The sequence below is a fragment of the Pseudochaenichthys georgianus genome, chromosome 19, assembly GCF_902827115.2.
Source record: "Pseudochaenichthys georgianus chromosome 19, fPseGeo1.2, whole genome shotgun sequence".
NCBI lineage: Eukaryota > Metazoa > Chordata > Actinopteri > Perciformes > Channichthyidae > Pseudochaenichthys > Pseudochaenichthys georgianus.
This window is the reverse complement of record NC_047521.1, coordinates 20,587,100-20,608,189: the sequence shown is the minus strand read 5'-3', so window position 1 is coordinate 20,608,189 and position 21,090 is coordinate 20,587,100. Positions and strand designations below refer to the sequence as shown.

At 41.2% G+C, this 21,090-nt stretch overlaps 3 protein-coding genes across 4 annotated transcripts; all 3 read right to left on the bottom strand.

Annotated features, from left to right (window-relative positions):
• Positions 1 to 714: 714 nt before the first annotated feature.
• tbx6 (T-box transcription factor 6) lies at positions 715 to 4,379 on the bottom strand. Its single transcript, XM_034106841.1, is given in 9 exon segments — positions 715 to 765; positions 767 to 1,850; positions 2,075 to 2,351; positions 2,454 to 2,512; positions 2,596 to 2,666; positions 2,877 to 3,020; positions 3,123 to 3,390; positions 3,502 to 3,712; positions 4,310 to 4,379. Coding segments are annotated over 9 exon segments (2,235 nt in total).
• Positions 4,380 to 8,118: 3,739 nt separating this feature from the next.
• On the bottom strand, positions 8,119 to 11,563 carry nif3l1 (NIF3 NGG1 interacting factor 3-like 1 (S. cerevisiae)). Of its 2 annotated transcripts, none has more exons than XM_034107505.1 (7): positions 11,451 to 11,563; positions 10,521 to 11,089; positions 10,223 to 10,379; positions 9,226 to 9,349; positions 8,865 to 9,003; positions 8,487 to 8,570; positions 8,119 to 8,385 (listed from the first exon to the last, which is right to left on the bottom strand). In XM_034107505.1, the coding sequence occupies exons 2-7, from the start codon at positions 11,077 to 11,079 to the stop codon at positions 8,201 to 8,203; spliced, it is 1,248 nt and encodes a 415-aa protein (XP_033963396.1). In that variant the 5' UTR covers positions 11,080 to 11,089; positions 11,451 to 11,563; the 3' UTR covers positions 8,119 to 8,200. The 2 variants fall into 2 exon arrangements, with proteins under 2 accessions (XP_033963396.1, XP_033963397.1); XM_034107506.1 differs by having other exon boundaries at positions 11,461 to 11,563.
• Positions 11,564 to 15,711: 4,148 nt separating this feature from the next.
• On the bottom strand, positions 15,712 to 16,891 carry cabp5a (calcium binding protein 5a). Its single transcript, XM_034108003.1, has 6 exons — positions 16,844 to 16,891; positions 16,573 to 16,603; positions 16,329 to 16,472; positions 16,081 to 16,190; positions 15,824 to 15,971; positions 15,712 to 15,740 (listed from the first exon to the last, which is right to left on the bottom strand). Exons 1-6 carry the CDS (start codon positions 16,889 to 16,891, stop codon positions 15,712 to 15,714), a joined length of 510 nt encoding a protein of 169 aa, XP_033963894.1.
• Positions 16,892 to 21,090: the final 4,199 nt, after the last annotated feature.

Below are 21,090 nucleotides of genomic sequence, written 5' to 3'. Positions count from 1 at the left end.
CTCTGACCTGACAGAAAGTCCTCTAACTTCACACACATGTCACTCAGATCTGTGTTATGCTGACACTGCTAACCAACCTGGCATGAAAATACTTATAGTTTTCCAAAAATTACAAGTATCATCATTCTTATGAAGACAAGTTTGGGCACTCTTGGGATATTATGCAGAAATGTAAAGAGGTGCCAAGTAATCATAGCTATCAAAGATGACCGCTCAACTGAAGCAGCATTTTTAGCAGATAGCAACTTTGCTGAAGAAACATTATTTTATTTTATTTTATTTCACCAAGTAAAAAAGAGACACGTCAAAGGAAGGGCTTGAGATTGGCGACGACTAAAGATGTTGACAGTTTTTACACTAAAAAAGAATAGCATTGTGTTAGGTAGGTTAGCAAAAAGATCAGAAACAGCTAACCTGGCTAGCTAGCTCACTTTTAGCATGTCTAGTGTTTCAGTGGAAAAAATAGAATCACAAAAGTCGTGGACATGGCATTTTTTTTATTATTCACACTGGAATGGATATTTCATAAAAAAATGTTCAACAGCTATATATACAAACTTAAATTTCATTCCTCTGCTGAATTATTGTGAACACACACACACACAAACAGTACATTAGACTACTTAAACTAATGCTACACATTGCTAAACCCCCTAAAAGCGCCATTATCAAGCCGTTAATCTTCTACTATATACTAATACACAGCTCTTGTGCTCATATCCAGGTAAGACCCCTGGGGGTGGGCGTGTACATGCTGGTGTTGTCTGTACAGATGCCTGAACGGGAGTGAAAGGGATGGATGGGGGTCCTGACAGAGCCGAAGAGGGTATGACGGGAAGGCAGAATAGAGCGACTGGGGAGGATTGGAGGAGGGGAGATTGGAGGGAAGTGATGGATCCAGCTGAGGCAGGAGAGACGGGTGGTGCCGTACCATCTCCGGGCGATAGTGGGCGGCAGGATTGAATTGTGGGATACCACTAATATCAACTTGAGGGTACGAGGAGTTGGAGGGATTGGCCAGGTTTTGAGGATAGGCTGTTGGTGGCATTGAAGGAGCTGAAGAGACAGACTGCTGGAAAGAAGAGGGCACAGCCAAGCATGAGGAAGGCTGGAAGGAAGGGTGGGGGTGAGGGAGGGATGACGGATGAGAGAAGGATGAGGGAGGGAAGGCTTGGGTTTGGTGGCTAAGATTTTGGAAGTTAAAGGCATGATGGGAAGGGGTGGAAGACATGTTTGGAAATGATTGCATGTGTGGCGAGACAGAGGGGAAGGGGAAAGATGTACCATGAGTGGGAAGGGAGCATGGGAGACTGGGGGCTAATGGGAGGTTGTAGTTGGAGAGAGCGGTAACTGGAGCAGGATTTACAGGAAGGTTATTTGGATAGATAAACACCGCTGACGTTTGATCAATGGGAGAATTACTTGCACTGGAGATCGAGTCTCCCTGCAGAGGCTGGTCATTGAGCAGAGAATGAGCAGATATTTGATCCTGCAGACCTGACTGACAAGGGGGCGCATGAAAGGAGGCGTCTGCAGGTGTGTGTGGGCTGATTGTCTCAGGCATGGTGTGATAGGAGGGAGAGGAGGAAAGGAGTGGCTGCGGTGAGGAGGAGTTAGAAGGAGGCGGCGTGGGGAAGGTGAAGGTGGTCTGCTGCAGCAAGGGAGTGTTGGAGGAGGAGGAGAGTGTAGGGGATGAGGAGAGGATGGGGGTGTAGTCGATAGTCTGAGGATTGGATGTATCTGATGAGTCAGGAACAGGGAGGAAGGAGGACTGAGGAAGAGGTGCTAAAGGGAAAGAGGAGTTGGCCTGAACAGCAGAGAAGTTGGAGGTGTAAGCCTGTGTGTCTGATCTGTAGAGAAGAATAAAAACATATATTAGAAATGTTGTTTCAAGCATCTCAAACATGGAGATGTTCTGCATTGAAAATCATATTTATCTCAATATAATTGAAAAACAAGACAATTTAAGACCCTGGACTTTGAGAAATTGATCTGCATATGAACCGATGATGGACATATTTCTAAAATGCAACGCTACACAAGAACACATCCCTCTGTCGCTCTGTACACCTACCCTTCAATCAAATTCGCCACCTCACTCCCCGGCATGTCCTGCATCCCGTTGGCCATGGAGATGCCGATATCGGACATGTGCGAGGCAATAAATGCCTGGCCGAGATCTAGCGGCTGTTCCTGGATCAGTGAGGCTTGATAGGGGGCTTCCTCTGGTCTGAACCCACAGGAGGGGTTGGGCATGGGGGGCAGAGAGGCCAGAGCGAGGGCCTGCAGGTCTGTGGCCGAGGTCATTTGCTGTGGCTGAAGGTCAGTAGAGTCGCATGGATCACAGTTCACTAAGGGAGGCAAAATAAAGTAGTTTAATATAAAGCAATCCATGACATTGTGAGTATAGTCATATTAGAATAATAAGCAAATGAATCATTAAGGTTTCTTACCAATATCCAAGGTTTCTGTCCCGTCACATATTTTGCGCTTCTGTCTTGCGTCTCTTTGTCTGCATGAAGGGAAAAATGAGTTTAGATCCTCAACATCATGTATGCAAAGGTGTGATCTATGTTTCTATTTGCTGTGAATTACTTTTTGCTGTTCATGCCATCCTCTCGGAAGCCTTTAGCGAAGGGGTTGGAGTTGATCTTCAGCTCTGTGATCTGAAAACAATAAAAGATAAAGCAGTTGGTTTACCTTCCCTGGACTTCTGCTTTTGGTTCTTTGTTTCTTTCGCGTTTAATCTCTTATTTTGCTCTGATGAATATTGTTGCTTAAGATATTGGCGCATAGAAATCATTCTTAATCTTGGACTGCACTCTTTGCAACTCATATTCTCCCCTTTCCTTTATATAAATGTAGTATAACGGTACCTTGTTGTTCTGGTAGGCGGTGACTGTGAGAAACTGGGTCTCAGGGAAGACGAAGGAGTGCTGCCCTCCGCCCCACCTCAGCACGTCTCTGGCTTCAATCACATGAATCCTGGGCTGGTAGCGATGCAGCGAGTGCAGGATAATCTGGAAATAGAAGAAAGGAAATTGACTCAAAATGCACCATAAAGACAAACCTACCCTTAAAGATTGGGCGGTGTGTTTGTGTGTGCAGTCTTTGGTACGCACGTGTCCCTGGGAGTCCAGTGTGTTGTTGGTGAGCTTGGCGTGGTGAAAGGAGATGGTGCGGCTCTGCCAGTGAGCGCCTGTGGCAGGTGAGTCCGGGTGGATGAAGACCCGGTCCGGCAGCCTGGCCTCGGCCCCGCCAACAGCCTGCCAGGCTCCACCCTGGAAGCGATAGCGGGAGTTGTCCAATGGGACGATGTCCAGGAGGACGAGGTAGCGGAGAGATGGGTTCAGGCCAGAGAGCTTTAACCTCAGCCCGGGGAACATCCGTCTAAGAGAAGGGGGGGACAAAGATTTCAGATTTAAGAAACAGTCAGATTGGAGAATTCAAAAGAGTCAAAGTAAAGACAGGAGGAGGAGTCAAAGATTGATGTTCTCTCACCTGCCCTTCTTGGTGATGATCATCTCTGTGCCAACTGTGGTGAACTGTTTCCATAGAGAGGCGTTCTCCAGCTCCATCTTCACCTGATCTTTTGGGGTTTTGGTGGTAGGGTCATTCGGGGGAGGGGGCAGCATCCTTTGGGGCAGGGCTTTTGCCGCCATGTCACAGGCGGCGGGAGGAAACATCGGCATGTGAGCTGGAGCCGGCCGATCTGTGGAAACACATAAATCCAGGAAAAAAACATTTAGATAAATGGTTGAAATAAAGCAAATATGCGTGCAAATGTTTGTCGTGTACCTTTACGTTTGATCATTTGTACAATAGTCTTGGAAATTGAAATATAAAAGGTAGCAGAATACTATTTAATGTGTTTAAAGTGAATGAATAGACGAATGTAACTTTTTTAATTATTTTATTCAAGCAATGTAACTTATTCAATTTGATCATCTGTTACTACTTATCTAACACATGTTTTAAACGGCCTCAACAGTGATGATTCTCAAACTTGTATTGAAGATTATTCAAGATAACTTTGAAAAAGATGAAGAAACATTTACGCTGCAACTGATTAAAATGTAAAGAAAATTGTAATTGAACTGTGTAACATTTTTATTTGTAACACATTATAAACACATTAGTCAATTCCTTGAAAACACACATTTATTAGATTGACTATGTTCCCTATTTCCTCAATGTCACACCTGAATAAGCTTGATTTAGCGCTCATTTAGTTTGACGGAAAGTAATCAAAAAGTTAAATGTCCATTCTCCTTTTGCCTTACACACACAAACACACACTCTTCCTCACCTCTGTAAAAGCAGTCTCCGATCCTCTGAGGTCCCAGAGTCAAACTGGGGTACATCTCCATGCTCAGCATCGTCCTCGTCTGTGTGTTTGTCTCTTTACTCGTCCTCTTCAGCTGCTTCAAAGTAACATGTCCCTCTCCACCTCTGCTGACTCCTTCCCTGTTCCCTTGGGGTCAATCTCCTCTTGTACTGGAAACCTCTTCTTCGTTATGTTCTTCAGATTGGTTCCTATCCCTCTGCTTCCTTTGCTTCTAATGCCTGCAGTGGTGTCTTGCTCTGTTAAATAGGTGTGTGGAGCTTCACACTTGAGGCCAAATGGCTCTTCTTCTGCCTCCCTGTCTCTCTCCACACTTCGCCCTCATCTTGCCTTCTGTCCCCGCTCCACAAACACAAACAACCCGGTCATATAGAGAGGTGATTCGCAACATCTAGGGTTTACTTTAGTGTCTGGAGGAACATTTATGTGATGTGTGTCATTGCGTGTCACTAGAGGTATGATAAATACCTAAACTTAAATAGTGTTTTGAGTTATTTGTATTTTTGAGGGCTTTATAAATACGTTTCACTACATTTCAGATTCAAATATTGTGCAATTTACTTCACTATGACTCTTTTACTGCTGTAGATACTTTGCATTGAAGCATTTTACAACAAGAAGGAAACAAAAGTCTGCACCTGCATCGTTAAAATATGGCTACTACGTTTATGTTATACACAAATAAATAACTTATTATATGTCATTTTTTATACTTTGAAATGTTTGCATTTTAAACGTGATTTTCCTATATTTCTGTACTTTTAGAGGACTTTGACCGGAGTATTTTTACTTTGTGATGTTGATGTTCTACTTTAAAAGGGAGCTGAAGACTTCCACCACTGCATGTCATGAACAACTGGTTCTGATTAATCTGTTATACATATAGAAAATGTTTCAATATAGATAGATAGATATATACTTAATCCCAATTTGGGAAATGATTTTGTTACAGAAGCAGTGTGTTCAATACATTTAAATATAAATACAATGCTTTAGTCATTAATTCAGCATTGAATAGGTACAGTACATGTGTGTATATGTGTGTTCATGTGATATCAAAACAGACAACTGCAATTTGTAGTCTTACTTTTAAGTTTGTCTGTAATAATTATTCGAAATGCTGCCTACTTTAAATGACTTTTTTAGGTGTACACATAAATCTGCTTCACTGCAGCCACCCTGTGGCTGTTTGATGGCTTGATGACATGTTTCTTCCTCTCAGCACTCTGCAGGGAGTCGGGCTTGAATGAAGGTGGAAGAGGAAGACAGTTTGGCCGACGGCTGCAATTTGTCCCCAACAAAAACACGAGTGTGTAGAAGTTTATATGAATACGTTTGAATTCAGGTAAGAGCATGGTATTACAGCTGATTCTGCGAAAGCATTTCTTGGAGTGTCCACATTGATTCAAGTGCAAAATATGCTGCCACATAACAGAAAAGTTGGTGTGCAGACAGGGTTTCAGGTGAAGGAGACAATGCGGACCACACAGACAAACCTCTGTTGGTACCAGGCAGTACATTAGTTTGTTGTGTAGGATATTTAGATCCTTCACTTGCTAATGCAGTGATACCACAATGTGAGATTACTCGACTGCAAGGCCAAAAAGGCCAACACCGTTTTTAATTTTTGAGATGTTTAACTGTTTTGCTATTGTACCATGTTGTCTTTCAGACTAGTTGAAAGAAAACATCCTATATACACATTTCAGTATTTATTGAACTACAATTTGTCTATTTGTGTCCGTAGATATCTCATAAATTCACTAAACGTTGGCCTTAGATAATGCTTCATTTGCATTATTCAAACATAAACCTTCAGGAAACTTCAAAGGTACTTTTTTTTCAAATTAAATGTCATTGGGTAGAGAAACATTAAATGAAATCTCTAAAATTACAGTGCACCTGTGTGGCTTTAGAAGTACACCATTTTATGTATTGAAACCTGTTAGTAGAGTAGGATTTGACATGTCTCCAGCTATCCTGGCTCCAAAATGGTGGAATGAGCTCCCCATTGACATCAGGACAGCAGAAAGCTTGCACATCTTCCGGCGCAGACTGAAAACTCATCTCTTTCGACTCCACTTCGAGCGATACAATTACTAACATAGAACTGCTAACAGAGCACTTATATACTAATAAAGGACTGGCTTATCTAAAGCCAGTTGAGTAGCACTTGAAATGCTTGGCTCTATGAAACCTGATGTACTTATATGATTCTGTTTTCTTCAAGGTTGTGTCTTCCTGGTCGAATGTACTTATTGTAAGTCGCTTTGGATAAAAGCGTCAGCTAAATGCAATGTAATGTAATGTAAATGAAATAGTAGGCTGCTTTTTACCTGCCAAAAAACTTAAAGTCCTTAAAGAAACATAGATCACAACAAATCTTCCTCAGAGACTTGATTATGCATGGACTGACAGAGAGGCTTTTTGAGAACTCTAGGAACAGATCATAGAGGCTTTTTGAGAACTCTAGGAACAGATCATAGAGGCTTTTAAATAAAGGATTCATCTGAACTACTTGGAAAAGCAAGAACATCTTCTTTAAAAGCTTTGAGGAGCAAATCTACCTGCTCATAGACAACTTTAAAGAGTGACAGCTGGAGACCGTTTCCAGGAGTGAAGTATAAATGTTGTTGTAGTTGTTGTTTTCCTTCTCCATTTGTGTCTGTGTGTGTGTTGGAGGGGATACAATCTAGAAGGGGAAGTGGAGGTGTGAACGCCACGCTGAGAGAAAGGTCATTACCTTGATGAGGGCAGCGAGGTGTGTGTGACGTCTCTTAATGTTTTTACGAACTAACAGGTGTGTCAGCCACCAGATTCTGTTACAAGCCATGATGAGGATTGTTAGTTGTTTTGTTTTTGTACCATTACTGGAGTGGGGGGCAGGTGGTGTGTGCTGTTGACAGTGCATTAAGGATTACCATAGGCCTGCTCCCGACATGTATGTGCTAAGTGGTTTGATATCCACCTTTGTTTGCTCACTGAGGCCTAAAGGTCAGGTTACCGGGGAGGAAAGGACACCATCAAAGGCTTTTGTTTTGAAATGTTCATTGCTGGCTCAGATGTTCCTGCTGTTCGAACACTTCCTTCATGACAGGGGGTTGTCTGAATTCCTCGAGCATGTTTACAATGGAGCAACAAGCATTGTAATCTGACGAGGATTAGTGTTGCTCTGTGCACGATGCACACACTGTTGCTTTTAGGGGAAGTCTGTGGCTGTCTCCCCACAACAAAGAGGGATTTTTGATGTCACAGATTATTGGGATTGAAACATACTGTGTGTTGTTCATAAATAAATTCTCTGCATGCAGAAAACACGTTGTCAGATTACACGCTTTATCTGCTTTCACTGTGCATATTTTGTCTCATCCAACAGGCAAGAACCCATTTGTACTAAGATTGTGCCAGAAATAAGCACTTTTCATTAAGACAGAAGACATGTATTACTCTTTAGATAGCTTAGATGTTGCTCGACAAAGACTTTGCGTGGAAAATATATATTTAATGCAGTCATTTCACACACACCTATTTGAATCTCACAAATAGAAAAAGATAGGAAATTATTCTAAATGAAGTATTGTGGTGTTGCAGAGAAGTCTAGCATTACAAACGGTATTCTACAGAATTAATCAAAATAAAATTGTTGGTACAGATCCTATATTGTACTATTATCATAGTAGTATTGAATTACTATTATCTAATATTGTCTATCATACCGCAATATCAGTCACTATAATCGTTTTTTATTTTTTGAAATCGTGCAGCCTGAGAAGGTGATTTGGTAATATCTTTTATTTTATCCGATCAAAACAGTGAACATGTATCCGACAGACAACAAGTGTAGCTCCCCGTCGGTCAGACCACTTCCAGAGGGTCTCTGTCTGTCTTGGACACCGCCACAGTCACACTGTCAGGAAGACGCACAGCCAGCTTCTCCCTGAACACTGCCAGGAAACCCCGCTCACTGTTGCTATGGTCACTGAGGATGACGTTAGTCCCCATCGCCACGGCGTCCAGAACCTCGTGGTGGGACATCTCACCTGTATGATCATTACATCAGCAGGCGTAATCAAGCCAATACATTGACAGTAATACACCATTTTTTTTATGACATTGAAATTAGATTTTTATTTAAATGTACCTGTGATGTAGAGGTCTGCCTTGACTCCGCCCAGTACTGAGGCTCCAGATCCAGCACACACAGCCACGGTACCCACAGAGGACTCTGAAACATACCATAATACAATTCAAGGACACGTTTGGGGTTTTATTAATGTGTGAGCTTTTAAACCCCAAAGAAGCCAAGTCCAGGCTGAAATCTCTGGCAGAGCTTATTATGATATTCCAAAATCAGGTTTTAGACTTAAAAAAAGAGAAACTGCAGACCATTCAGGACATCTACAGCTCCCAGGCTCTCCTAATGGGTGGGTGTTATACTGTCATACTTTACATTGTTTACGTGTTTATCCAACTAATAACACCAGCACAATAACCTCCTGTCTTTCTGAGAAGTATTTACCTAGTGTCTGTCCTGCTCCCAGAGCCAAACGGAGGTGACTCAAACCCAGGTGGGACTTCATTTTCTGGATGGCTGCTGAAACGGTCACCGGCTCGTCCAAAACACTAAGTCGTCCTTGGCCGTGACCCGGGAGAGGAGGCTGCAGGGAGTGGAAGGTGAACAAGAAATAAACACTATGCATGTATATCACATCATAAGTATATAACTATCCACAACTATTTTGTGAAATAATCAAGATAGAGCTTTGTTTCCATCCTAAAGTAGTATTTGTTCTATCCTGATTGGTTTATACTGAATAAAAGTAATGTTTTCTTGGTTTATCGTGAATGTGTGTGTGTGTTTGTGCGTGTGTGTTCTGTACCTTTTCTAACTTGAGGATGCTGAAGGACAGGCTGGTAGCATTGTGTCGTAACAGAGTCTGGACACTAGGGGTCAGCGCTGAGTCACTGCAGGTCACGCTCACATGGATCCAGCTGTTGTCTGGTCTGTTAATAGTGAGGACAAACAACCTGTCATTCACCAAAAGGACTGATAGGTTTTGCATGTTTAAATCTATTACTTTCAAAAAAAATTATACATCAAATTCCCCTGACTATGTTCTTATCAACATAAGCTTCTGTTCTTTTTACTATTGTGTGGAACTCCCAATCAGTGCTTCCTTTATAGCCTTTACTTTGATGTAGAAGTTATGTAACCAGCTTTTGGTAAAGGTGCTGGCTGTGTGTCGGAGAAGATAAAGGCAGATCTTACGCCACCAACAAAAGCTTTTATAATAGTACAAAAATACTCCTTTGTTTTTTTTGAGTAGATAATCTGCTTCCTGTTTAGAAAGGCATGCCCAGTCTACATGATTGGTTATGTGTAATACTTTTTTCAGCGCGTTAAGTATCGATAGGGTTCATTTCTGAAACGGTGCTAAAATGCCTGGGTGAACGTAGATTATTTTTTAAAATCTAAACGTATCAAAGGTGTGAAAGTCATCTCTACAACTGCATTGGATTCATTGGCTTTGATATCAAACCCAGAACAATAAACAAGTCTTTATACAGACATTTTGGTTAAAAGTGAAAACATGCAAAACTAGAAAGATGGTCTTTAATTAAAGGATAATTTCACACAAAAAAAAAATGTAATTTCTTTAACAATTATCAACCCCATGTAAAAATATTTGCTTTTCTCACATGCCTGAACAGTGAGAAATTCTGTTTTTTGATTCTTTGTTCGCCGTCTGATCCATGTGAGAAAAAGATATACAACTGATAATTTTAGTGGTGAAGTATTCCTTTGAAGTGAGTATGTGAGGTGCTTATTTAGTTATTTATACACTTTTCTTTGGTCAATGCAAACATGTACGGGACCTGCCGGCTGAATGCTGTAGAGTTGTGTCACTGTCACAAGCCTTCAGTTCCTCCATCACAGCGTTTAGTTCCTCTGTGCTCTTGACTGTGAACTCCAGTTTGTGGCTATGGGAGGCGGCTGCGTGGGCCTGACTCAGCACGGACACCTGGCCGCTACCTGAGAGGCAAAGAGGGCGGAATAAGACACCCAGGGTGACAAGATGAGGGTCGGAAGAGTGGGTCAGTGAGGTGTCACAACATTTTAGCCTTCATTAAATATGCAAGTGTGACACATTTACAACTCAAAATGACATATTACCCAATCCCCCAGCCAGCCAGTCGTTCACTCCTCCTTTAACGCTGTCCCACGAAGTGTGAGGGGAGAAGATCGCCATCCTGGCCTCCACAGCCCGGATGGTCAATCGCTGCTTCCAATCTTTTTGAACCAGACGCTTGAAAGGCCGAAACAATGGGGGGTGATATGAGATGATGAGGTCACAGCTCATGGCCTCGGCCTCATCCATGACACCTTCTGTGAGGTCGTTGGTCAGCAGGATGGTTTTAACAGGCCGGGGTTTGCTGGGCTCCACCAGGAGACCCACATTGTCCCAGGACTCGGCCAGAGACAGAGGAGCGAGCTGCTCCAACACCTGCAGGACCTCTTTCAGCTCCATCAAGCCGGGACAGGGAGCAGAAAGAGAGAGGCAGCGGGTGGGAGGGAAGTGAGGAGATAAGGGGGGGACTGAAGTGTGTTGGCTAAAGAAGCTGTGACTGTGAGTTGGTGGAGGGAGAGATGAAAATGGAGAGATCCTGGTACAAAGTCTTCTATAGGTGAGTGACAAAAATCTACAAGAAGGGCTTCTACATCCAGTCAACATCAGTGGAGACCTGTGTGGACAGAAAACAACGAATAGGCTATAAGTCCTAGCTAAGTAAATAAGAGTTTAGTTAGCAACAATTATAATGCTAGTCCAATATCTAAAATAATGACAAAGAGTATGACGATTACCTGGCATGCAACCCAAACTTTAGGGTTGTTTTATATGAATAAAGTGCAGTGCCGCTACTTCAAACCTTATTTATGGGTCTAACATGACCTATGAGTGGCACTGACTGCTGGGGAAGCATGCAGCTAACAGCAGGGCTAGCTAGTAAGCTAACATTAGCAACTAATACACACTCAGTCCACACCGATATAAGTAAAAACACACTAGAAACATAACTTTGTGTAAGAGTGAACTAATCGTACTTTCTCTTGCCTTTCACTCTATCGCCAGGAGACTAGTAGCGCTCTCTTGTTGCACACATTTCTCCAGAAGTGACAGAGAGCGAAGCAGAATGTCCATGTCCGGCTTCCGTTTGTTAAAGTGACGGGCCCTTGATGATTTACAAGTAGCTAAATATGTAATTGCAGTAGGTACTGCTGGTGGAAAAACGATTTAAATGGCTCTGTTCTATTTATGTCACAGTGTAAACAATAATTTACATGGTGGATAAATTAGGAATTTAAAATGTCAGGAACTCCCCTGGCTTTCACCTAAATAAAACGTTCACTCAAATAGACACACTTCATCTACAAAGACAACAAAACCACTTTGATATAATACAAAATAACTGCAAAGAGACACATAACCTACTCACAGAGATGTGTAACGACTAAAAAGAGCGACTAAACAACTGTGTGTCTTTCTGCTTTTTTGGAAAGATACATCATTGTATCTCAGTTCCTATGGTGCTTTGTCTAATAATCCAAATGTTGTAGCAATGTTACTCTTGTATATCTTTTGAAAAATGTGATTCCATTTTCGTAGAATAATTTTCAGAGTGATTTATGTGAGTTTCCAAATAGTAATGTAGCGGAGAGTAGGGATTGACAAAGCTCTAAGCTTTGGACCCCTGACCAGAGGAGGAAGGCCGTCCCTGGCCAATTTGGGGTCCCAAGCGACATTGTGAGATGCGTGTAGGGAGGGACGACCCTGGGAGGAAGTACTCAGATCTTGTGCTTGAGTCAAAGTAGAATTACCAGAGTGTAAGAATACTCTGTTACAAGTAAAAGTCCTGCATTCAAAATGTTCTTCGTGTAAAACCTTGGCCCCTGACTTTAACTAAAAATAAAATGTTACATTTTGTAAATAGAACATGAGAGGATTGTTTGAATCTGATCAATCCGAATCAACTCGCTGAACTCTTTTGGGTCAGTAATGCACACAAACACAACAAATCAGTCCGTCATAGTCCGTTATATCTTTAACTTTTCAAAAAATCTTCCGACAATTTCACTTGAAAATCTTGTTTTGTAAATTGGTTCAGCTCAAAAACATGTTAAAGCAGTTTAGCTGCTGGTATGATGTAACACTGATCATATGTAATGTTACGAAACAATTTCACAGATTAATGCAAACAGGAAAAGACTAGAGTTTGATGGACTCCAGGACAGGTGGTGCAGCAGCAGATACCCTCCAGGCAGCCTACACTCAGATTACTGAGATTGAAATAAACAAATCTGCACAAACAAACAAAATTGAGCGTAGGGTTATCAATGTTGGGAGACGATTGCAAACGGTTCATATTAAAAGTGCACGACAAGCTGCTGCTGCTGCTGCTGCTGCTGCTGCTGCTGCTGCTGCTGCTGCTGCTGGACAGAGTAGCTACCTCAGACTCAGAGAGCGACAGAGAGAGATTATTGTGGATTATGCGATAAAGGTCGATGCTGGATGTAAGAGGGATCAGGGAGGATGAGGGCAAAGGGCTGGACGCGAGCATTACATCATCTGACTCTGACTATGACCTTGTTGGCGTCTCTTTGCACGGTACCCCTCAGATGAGTTGGACCCTCTTTAGGAACACCCACCCTTACAATACATTTATTACAAAACCATGAAACAATATGAATGCTTCCTGTCTGTCTGACTGACGAGACATAAAACTGACAATGTGTGACTTATCTTTCAAGCATATTGCCACAGTTCTATCCCCTTGCATGCAATCTGTGGAGTACAACTGACAGATGTGTTTCTTTAGTTAGGTCTGTTTTTTCATGAACTGCTTCACTTTTGTTAATTGGTACTGTCAACTCTTGTTCCCCATCTGTCCGTCCATTGGAAGTTTTGTCAAATTTGCCATACAAAAACATCTGTGAGGGTGCACAGTGTCCCGTCTACAACCCCTAAATCCCCCACAGGTGTTTAAGCTCAGATGTGCTGTCAGTTCAATGGAGATGTATTCTGTTGCAGGTCCTCTATCAGGGCGGGAAGTGAATTCTGTGGAAATTCTGAGGCAGATTTTAGTCAAATTGTATGTTTTTGTGTTTGCTCACCACAAACTGCTATTCCAGACCACATAATAACTCTGTATTAGTGCAAATGCAATTACTACAGTATGCTATGGTTAGGATACTTTGCCTGGGTGCTGTCCAGGTTCATACTTGGGATGGCCAAATATCACTTTTTCATGTTTAAACCAAAATAATATCTGCCAACATCAGTCCTTTGCCATCTTTTCCCCCTCTCTTAAATAACTAAGCTGTTGAAGTACCCGAGTGTAGGAATACTCTGTTAAAAGTAAAAGTCCTGCATTCAAAATGTTACTCAAGTAAAACCTCTGCCGCTGACTTTAACTAAATATAACATTTTCAATTTTGTTAATAGAGAATGAGAGGATGGTTTGAATCTGATGAGGCTGAATCCACTCACTGAACTCTTTATGGTATTTGGGTCAGTAATGTACACAAACACACAACATGTCTCTAAACCCACAACAAATCAGTTCGTCACAGTCAGATAAAACATTTGTATGGCTGCACTTTGCTGAAGATGTTTTAAAAACATCATGCTCACACTGGGAAAAAAATATTCTACTCCAAATTAAAGAAATAGATAACCCAAAACAGGACTTTTGAATGTGTAAATGCTGCTTCTTTTTATTGTTCAGCACAATATAAACATTCAAATAATGTTTTATTTAATCAATTTTGTGCAAAAGTTGATGCAATTCCAGGGTTAAAAAAAACCTAAAAAACTAAATGTTCCTACACCCAATGACAGTTATAGACAGATGTTTTAAGGAATGTATTATCGGATTAGATTAATTGGTAATGTGGTAATTGCCGATGCATTGATTTTGGCCAGTATTGGACCGGATTTGCATATTTCCAGAGTTTTACACATTTCTTTTTTATTTAAGTTATTCTTAATGCTCAGATTTTGCACAATGTTTCACGAGTGCGTGAAAACGTTTCAATAAAGGGGAAGCAGCAGTTTTGCAATAATGACTCATGTTGTGGGTTATGTATGTTTTCTGAAAATAAAATATTCGTTTTACCATTATGTTTATTAAATGGCTGGGGTTAAGCAAAGGGCAAATGTATTGTTAACAGCTTGGTTGTATAAGAGAGGGGAAAATACATTATCGGATTGGTTTTGGCAGATACTGGATATCAGTATTAGTATCATATGAACAAGTTGTCTCTAACCATCACCATAAAGCATGTTTACTGAAACAAATTTCCCCAAACACTAAAAATGTGTACTGAGAACAGCCAAATTGAAAGAATGACTCAAAAGGCTATATTCTGGTAGAAGCACATTTTCCCAACATTTTTTCCACTTAATATCGACAAATCTGTTCTGCACGAATCAGGAAGTCAGAGTTATGATGTTTTTGGAGTGGCAGTCTTATCAAATCAGTGGTCACACAATCTCTTTATCCCGATGTCCTACCAAAGCCACGGCAGAGAAATGACTCAATCCTCATCTACCCACAGCGCAGCAGCATTGCTGATATTTTTGCTTTCCAAATCCCTGCTTTGGTACACGAAATCCATAGATTGTTATGCCAAATTATTATATAACCATTGAGTTTTGTGCTGTTATGCATGTGGATTTATTATGGAAGTCATGCACAAATTAGTATTTTTTGTTTTTGGGCACATTTGGCAAATGATAGCCTTTTACCAAATAGTTAAAATAAAAATTCTTGCAGACATGATGCTGAATAATACATGCACAGTGTCCTTGGCTTCCTTTCCAGTTCCACACATGAAGCCTGTTGCATTCATTCAAACCAAAATATACAAAATGGAAAAGATTACATTAGATGTTTTATTTAGAGATCTGGAAGATATCTGTGACAAGGATTTTACTTGTTGGATTGTATACATAAATGAATAATGTACTCTAAAAACAATCAATCAAATTCTACAATTAACAATACAAACATTTGAAAAATTCAAACCATTTCAACAAAATGATCCAAAATGACTTATAAAATAGGTATAATCAGGCAAAACATTATTAGTTTGATAGACACTTTCAATAGTTGCATAGTAAAATTCTCTCTGAGAACAACTTCACATTGCTTCACTTTTCTTAGCAGCACTTTATTCAAATCACAAATTAGTATATATTCTTAATGTAAAAAGATAATCTGTTGAAGAGCTTTATAGAATGACAGAATTGTTATTAAAGCTTGTCCGTAGAGGTGCAAAGGTCATTTCTTCTTCTTTCAGCTGCTCATTCGTGGGACATCATTCTGACGAACTCTGCAGCAGAGAAAAAGAGTTTATAAAATCATTGTGATTACATTTGCTCTATCATTGAAGTCCATTTCCCTGAGACTTCTTACCTTCAAAGTCTACTGTGCCATCTCCGTTGTCGTCTGCTTCTTTTACTATTGTGTCTATCTCCCTCTGGCTCATGTGCTCTCCCATCAGCTTGTTCATGGCCGACCGCAGCTCCTCCGTTGTGATCTCTCCATCTCCATCCATATCGAACTGACCATAGAAACAAGAGAAGAATCAAAGAAAATGAGATCACTATGTATCCCTATCTTTCAGTCATTGAATTGGGAAAGTTCATGTTAAGAAAACCTTTCACTCTCACCTCTTTAAAGGCGTCTTTGAGCTCCTTCATCCCAATCATCCCGGAGGTTTCTGCCAGAAGCTTCGGGGCCATCAGGTCTACAAAATCCTCAAAGTCCACTTTGCCACCAACTGAAGGGAAATCCAAAGAAACTATTCAGGACTTTTCTTAATCATCGTTGCAAATGATTCTCTAACTGGAGATTTCTCATCAGTTTACGGCCGAAAAACGTTTTTTAGATATGTTTCTCTTTGGGGAGTGGGACTCACGGTTCATGTTGATATTTTGGCTCAACTCGATCAGCTCCATCTCCGTGGGCATGTAGCCCATCGTCCTCATCAGATTCCCCAGGTCCTTACAGCTGATGAGCCCATCCTTGTCTTTATCAAACTCATTGAATGCTTCCCGAAGCTCTGTAGCAGCAAAGAGAAATTCACCCAGTCAGATTGAGGTACATGCAAAGAGTTTAATCTACCAACATGAGAATATGAAGAATAGGAACATTGTATTTACCCTCAATCTCATCTTCAGCCAGCTGTCTTGTCTGCACAAAGGGAGAAAAAGCAATTGGTTTGGTCTTTTGTAGTAAGACTCAATTAACAAAATTGATGTTTTTTGGTTCAATACAGAACATTACAATAGATTTAAACTGTGCACATATTAGACTGCGGATTAAAGTGTATTGGCTGGTGGAGCACTGGCATCAGCATGCTCAATTTCGGTTTCTCTCATCTTTTTATTTTTGGTTCAAGACCTTTCATCACACCATTAGAAATGTACTTACAATATTCTTCCCTCCTCGCAAGAAAACGCACGCGGCCCCTAAACTCATTTCTGCAAAAGACACAAAAAAAACTATTTGAAGTTGTAATTATGAATATGACCATTTCTTTTTACAATTTCTGACAGATGAAGCACAGCTGGCTGGTGTTTGCCAGTGCTAGCAAATTAGGATTAGGATAGATTGAGTGGGATGTGTTCCCTCAGGGATTGACATAATTATCACTGTCTGACTGCATAAAGCCCTTTTCTCAAAATGGTACGAGTGTGTGTTTTCTGATCAAAAGAACAGGAGCAAATACTATTCCAATTACAGGAAATCAACTGCCAAAGAAAAAGGAAAAAAGTGACACCAGGTACAAACCTTATTTTGGTGATTGCTGTTCATCAGCCAATAGCTTCACCTAATCCAAGACCCAGCAGCCGACCCAAGGTGCAACAAGCCTTCTGTTTTCCTCCTGTTATGTTATCTTCCTCTCAGTATCGGTTCTGTTTATCGTGGTCCAGGTGGCAGCCCTTTCTCTCAGTGTGTGGAGACCCTGTGTGCCCTGCTGCGGGATGCTGGGAGGTTGTATAAGGGGGTTGGAGGGTGTGGCTGCATCCAGTTGTACTCTCTGGGAGGAGCCAGCGGTGTGATGGGTGGGCATCAGGATCATGCATGACCTAAAGAGATGCAGAGCGTACACTTTATATTGTAAATAACACACTGCCATCTGAGCATGACAGAAGAGATTTGATACTGTCAGGTCAGAGGTTAGGCGTAGAGTTTCTGTTTCCTTTGTTTACTGTGAAGTATAACAGTATAGCCAATTCACTGCAGTTCAACACGGTGGATTTAACACTTTCAAAGTTGAATAATAATAATTGATCATTCCGATTATGTATGAAAGTTGTGGAACATTTTAAAGGTTGTATTGAGTTTCTGCCTGAAGGTACAAATAAGTACATACATTTATTAAAAGGCGATTCTTTCTCTGGAAATGTTGAATATTTCTAAACGATAGCATGCATGTCCTAATTGAGATGAACTTTATGATGATTGAATTGAGTTTATTGAAAAATGTGGACTAATTACATGCAACAAATGTTGCCGTGGGAAGTAAAATAAAGATTATGTAGAAGAACATTAATGTGGATAAGAAATTGTAAAGTGTTACAGCTTGTAAATGATAATAAAAAAACAGAAAGATACAGAGGTTTTGGTTTTATTGTGTGTGTTTCTGTGTCAGCTAAAAGTGCACAACACAGAGAGTATCCTGAGTGGATTATGATTTTTATGATCATAAAACTAGCGATTTTAATTGATTAGATATATAAACAGGGAACACATCTTTGCATTTGGAAGAGAAAGCTTGACATTTTTATCTTGATAAATAATTTAACATTTAATAAAGTTGACAGTTTGTACTCTTGATTGAAATAATCAATTCAAGATAATAGAGGCTCATTTGGTTACTCTGTCGTTGTATCAGCTCCTTCTGTTTTCCTATAAATGGCAGTGAAACAGATTTCCGAAGTATTAAAGAGCCAAAGGCCAGTCAAAGCTATCCCATTGTGTGATAATCTATGCGAGTATTGGTTACATTTGCGTGGAAACTAAAAGATGATCTTTTCCATGAAAAACCCTGATGAAATGTCAGCGGTTAATACCCCAGGGTCAGTCTTGACTCCCTGCTGTCATGATGTCTGCAGTAACAGGCTGAGCTGAAACACCATGGATAGTTTACGTGTGTCCTCCTCTCTGAGCTTTCCTCCGCCTGATTCTCTGTTATGTAAATTCATCAACATCTGTTTGCATAAGGAGCGTAATCCGCTGGGCTATGGAGCGAGAACTCGTAATGATTTTATTATCTTTTCCCCCTCTACATTGCAGAGTTATGCAAAGCCCACAGCGGCGGAAAGATGTCTGGACTGGAGGAAATCATGAATTAAAACTGAGAAGTGGAAAAGGGAGGGCTGTGTGGTGGATGTATGGTTTAATTTAAAAATAAATAGATTATATTGATAGAAAATAAAAAATAGGTTACGTTTTTGGATTAAGATATAAAAGCGCGCGAAAGCACAGCTATTTGTTGACCATTTTTGCCCCACAACAGTCAACCCTATTTAATAAAAACTAATTCATACAAAGGTAATCCATTGCTGGATGTTGAAAAGCTACATCAACAAAGCTTTGCTGACTTACTTACTTATGTGTAAAAAAAGATAGAGTAGGAGTTTGAATGGGTTTGCATTAATTGAGTGAAAAGTCGAATAATACAAATAAAACATGGAAATTTGACTGAAAACCTTAAAACTGAACTAACTGACTGCTAGGGTTAACTTTGATTTAAACATTTGTAGAATACTAAGAGCTTTATTAAGTAGGTGTAACTGTATTAAGGGTTAAACTCATAACTTTATTACTTAGGGTTTAATGTAATTGACTTAAAAGACAATAACAAGTCAGGAGGAAGCCAGTCTCGATTTCCTTTTGAGGGTCACCAGCTGCAGAGAGTTAACTAATTAAAAGGATGTGGCCCCACAGCTGTGAGAACTCAGCAATCAGGTGTCCATTTTAGGTAGCACTTTCCTGGAGCATCAGCGTCAGACAGGCTAAGACGGGCAAAGACATTATGGCGCGTTTCCACTGCAGCCCTCGCTCGGTTTGGTTAGGCCTTATTATGCCCGGCTCACTTTAATGCTGCGTTTCCATTACAGTTTAGGAACTGGGGCAGTAACTATAGTAACACAGTGTAGGCGGAGCCGTGACGTCATCTTCAATGAGCGCCCCAAAAAACAACACAGCCGTTAGCTCTTAGCACTCAGAGCTCACAGCTCTTCATATCTGTTCAGAAACTAGACAAAAGTTAAACAAGTACAAACCACAGACTGCCTGTGTCATGGTGAATACAGTCGCTGCTTTATTTATGTCTGTATAGGCCGTTGCTGTGAGTGTGGACGGTCGGAGCATATACAACGTTAGCTTAGCCAAGCTACATTTAGAAAACATGCATTTTAAAAGGGTTTTTCGCCTGCCGTCTGTCTGCAGACTTGTCAAAGCATTAATTCATGGTTTTTACTAACCGGTATCAGTATGTTGTTACTTCGGCATCATTTTGAAACGTGTATTACAATTAAATCACGGTCAAATATGTTCATCTTGTTGTAGTTGTAGCCCCCTTGCCAGCGATCCTCTCTCTAGTTTAGCATACTCAGCCCGACTCAGCCTGGTTGTTCCTGGCCCTAGAACCACGATTTAGTCGGGCCAGAAAAAAGGTGAAAAAGTAGCCCCGGGCCAAAACTAGGCCAAGTGGAAACGCAACCAAAAACGGGCCCCGCACGGCTCGGCACGCTTAAAGCGAGCTACCCGCTGCAGTGGAAACGCGCCATAATGGCGCGTTTCCACTAGAGTCCTGCGGGAGTAAGACTGGCAAAGACATTAGAGTCCTGCGGGAGGCAAAGAGAAGGCAAATCCTACTTTGATTGAGCTAAGTATCGCTGGTGTTTTATTTTATTTGGTTGTTTAGCCCCTCATGCTATAATCATGTGTATTTTCTCCATTCCTGTTCATGTGTCTTCTCGCAATTATCACTGTCCCCGTGTATCTCGTAATCGATATAACCGGCCTGCTCTCGTCCATCCCACATGCTCCACTGAGATCCAACATCTAGTTTCAGGCGGCCTGTGGAACTGCCAGTCAGCTGTTCCTAAGGCCGACTTCATCTCTGGCTACGCTTCCCTGCAGTCTCTGGATTTCCTTGCTCTCACTGAGACGTGGATTACTCCATCCAACACATCCACCCCAGCAGCTCTCTCCACAGCATATTCCTTCTCCCATACACCCAGACCCACTGGCAGAGGAGGTGGCACTGGTCTCCTGCTCTCTCCCAAATGGAGCTTTTCCCTCTTCAAGCTACCTAACTTCACTCCTTCCACCTTTGAATTCCATGCCGTCACAGTAACCCATCCTATACAATTAACATTGTTGTTCTCTACCGTCCACCAGGCGCCTTGGGGGACTTCTTGGAGGAATTAGATCATCTCCTCACACACATCCCTGAAACTGGTCCCCCCGCTGTACTTCTCGGAGACTTCAACCTCCAGACAGGGAAGATAGACGAACTAACATCTCTGTTAACCGCCTTTGCTTTCTCACTGTCTCCATCCCCACCAACTCATAAAGCTGGCAATGTCCTTGATCTTATATTCTCTAGGAACTGCGCTACTTCTAACCTCTCTGTAAACCCGGTCCACACATCCGATCACTTC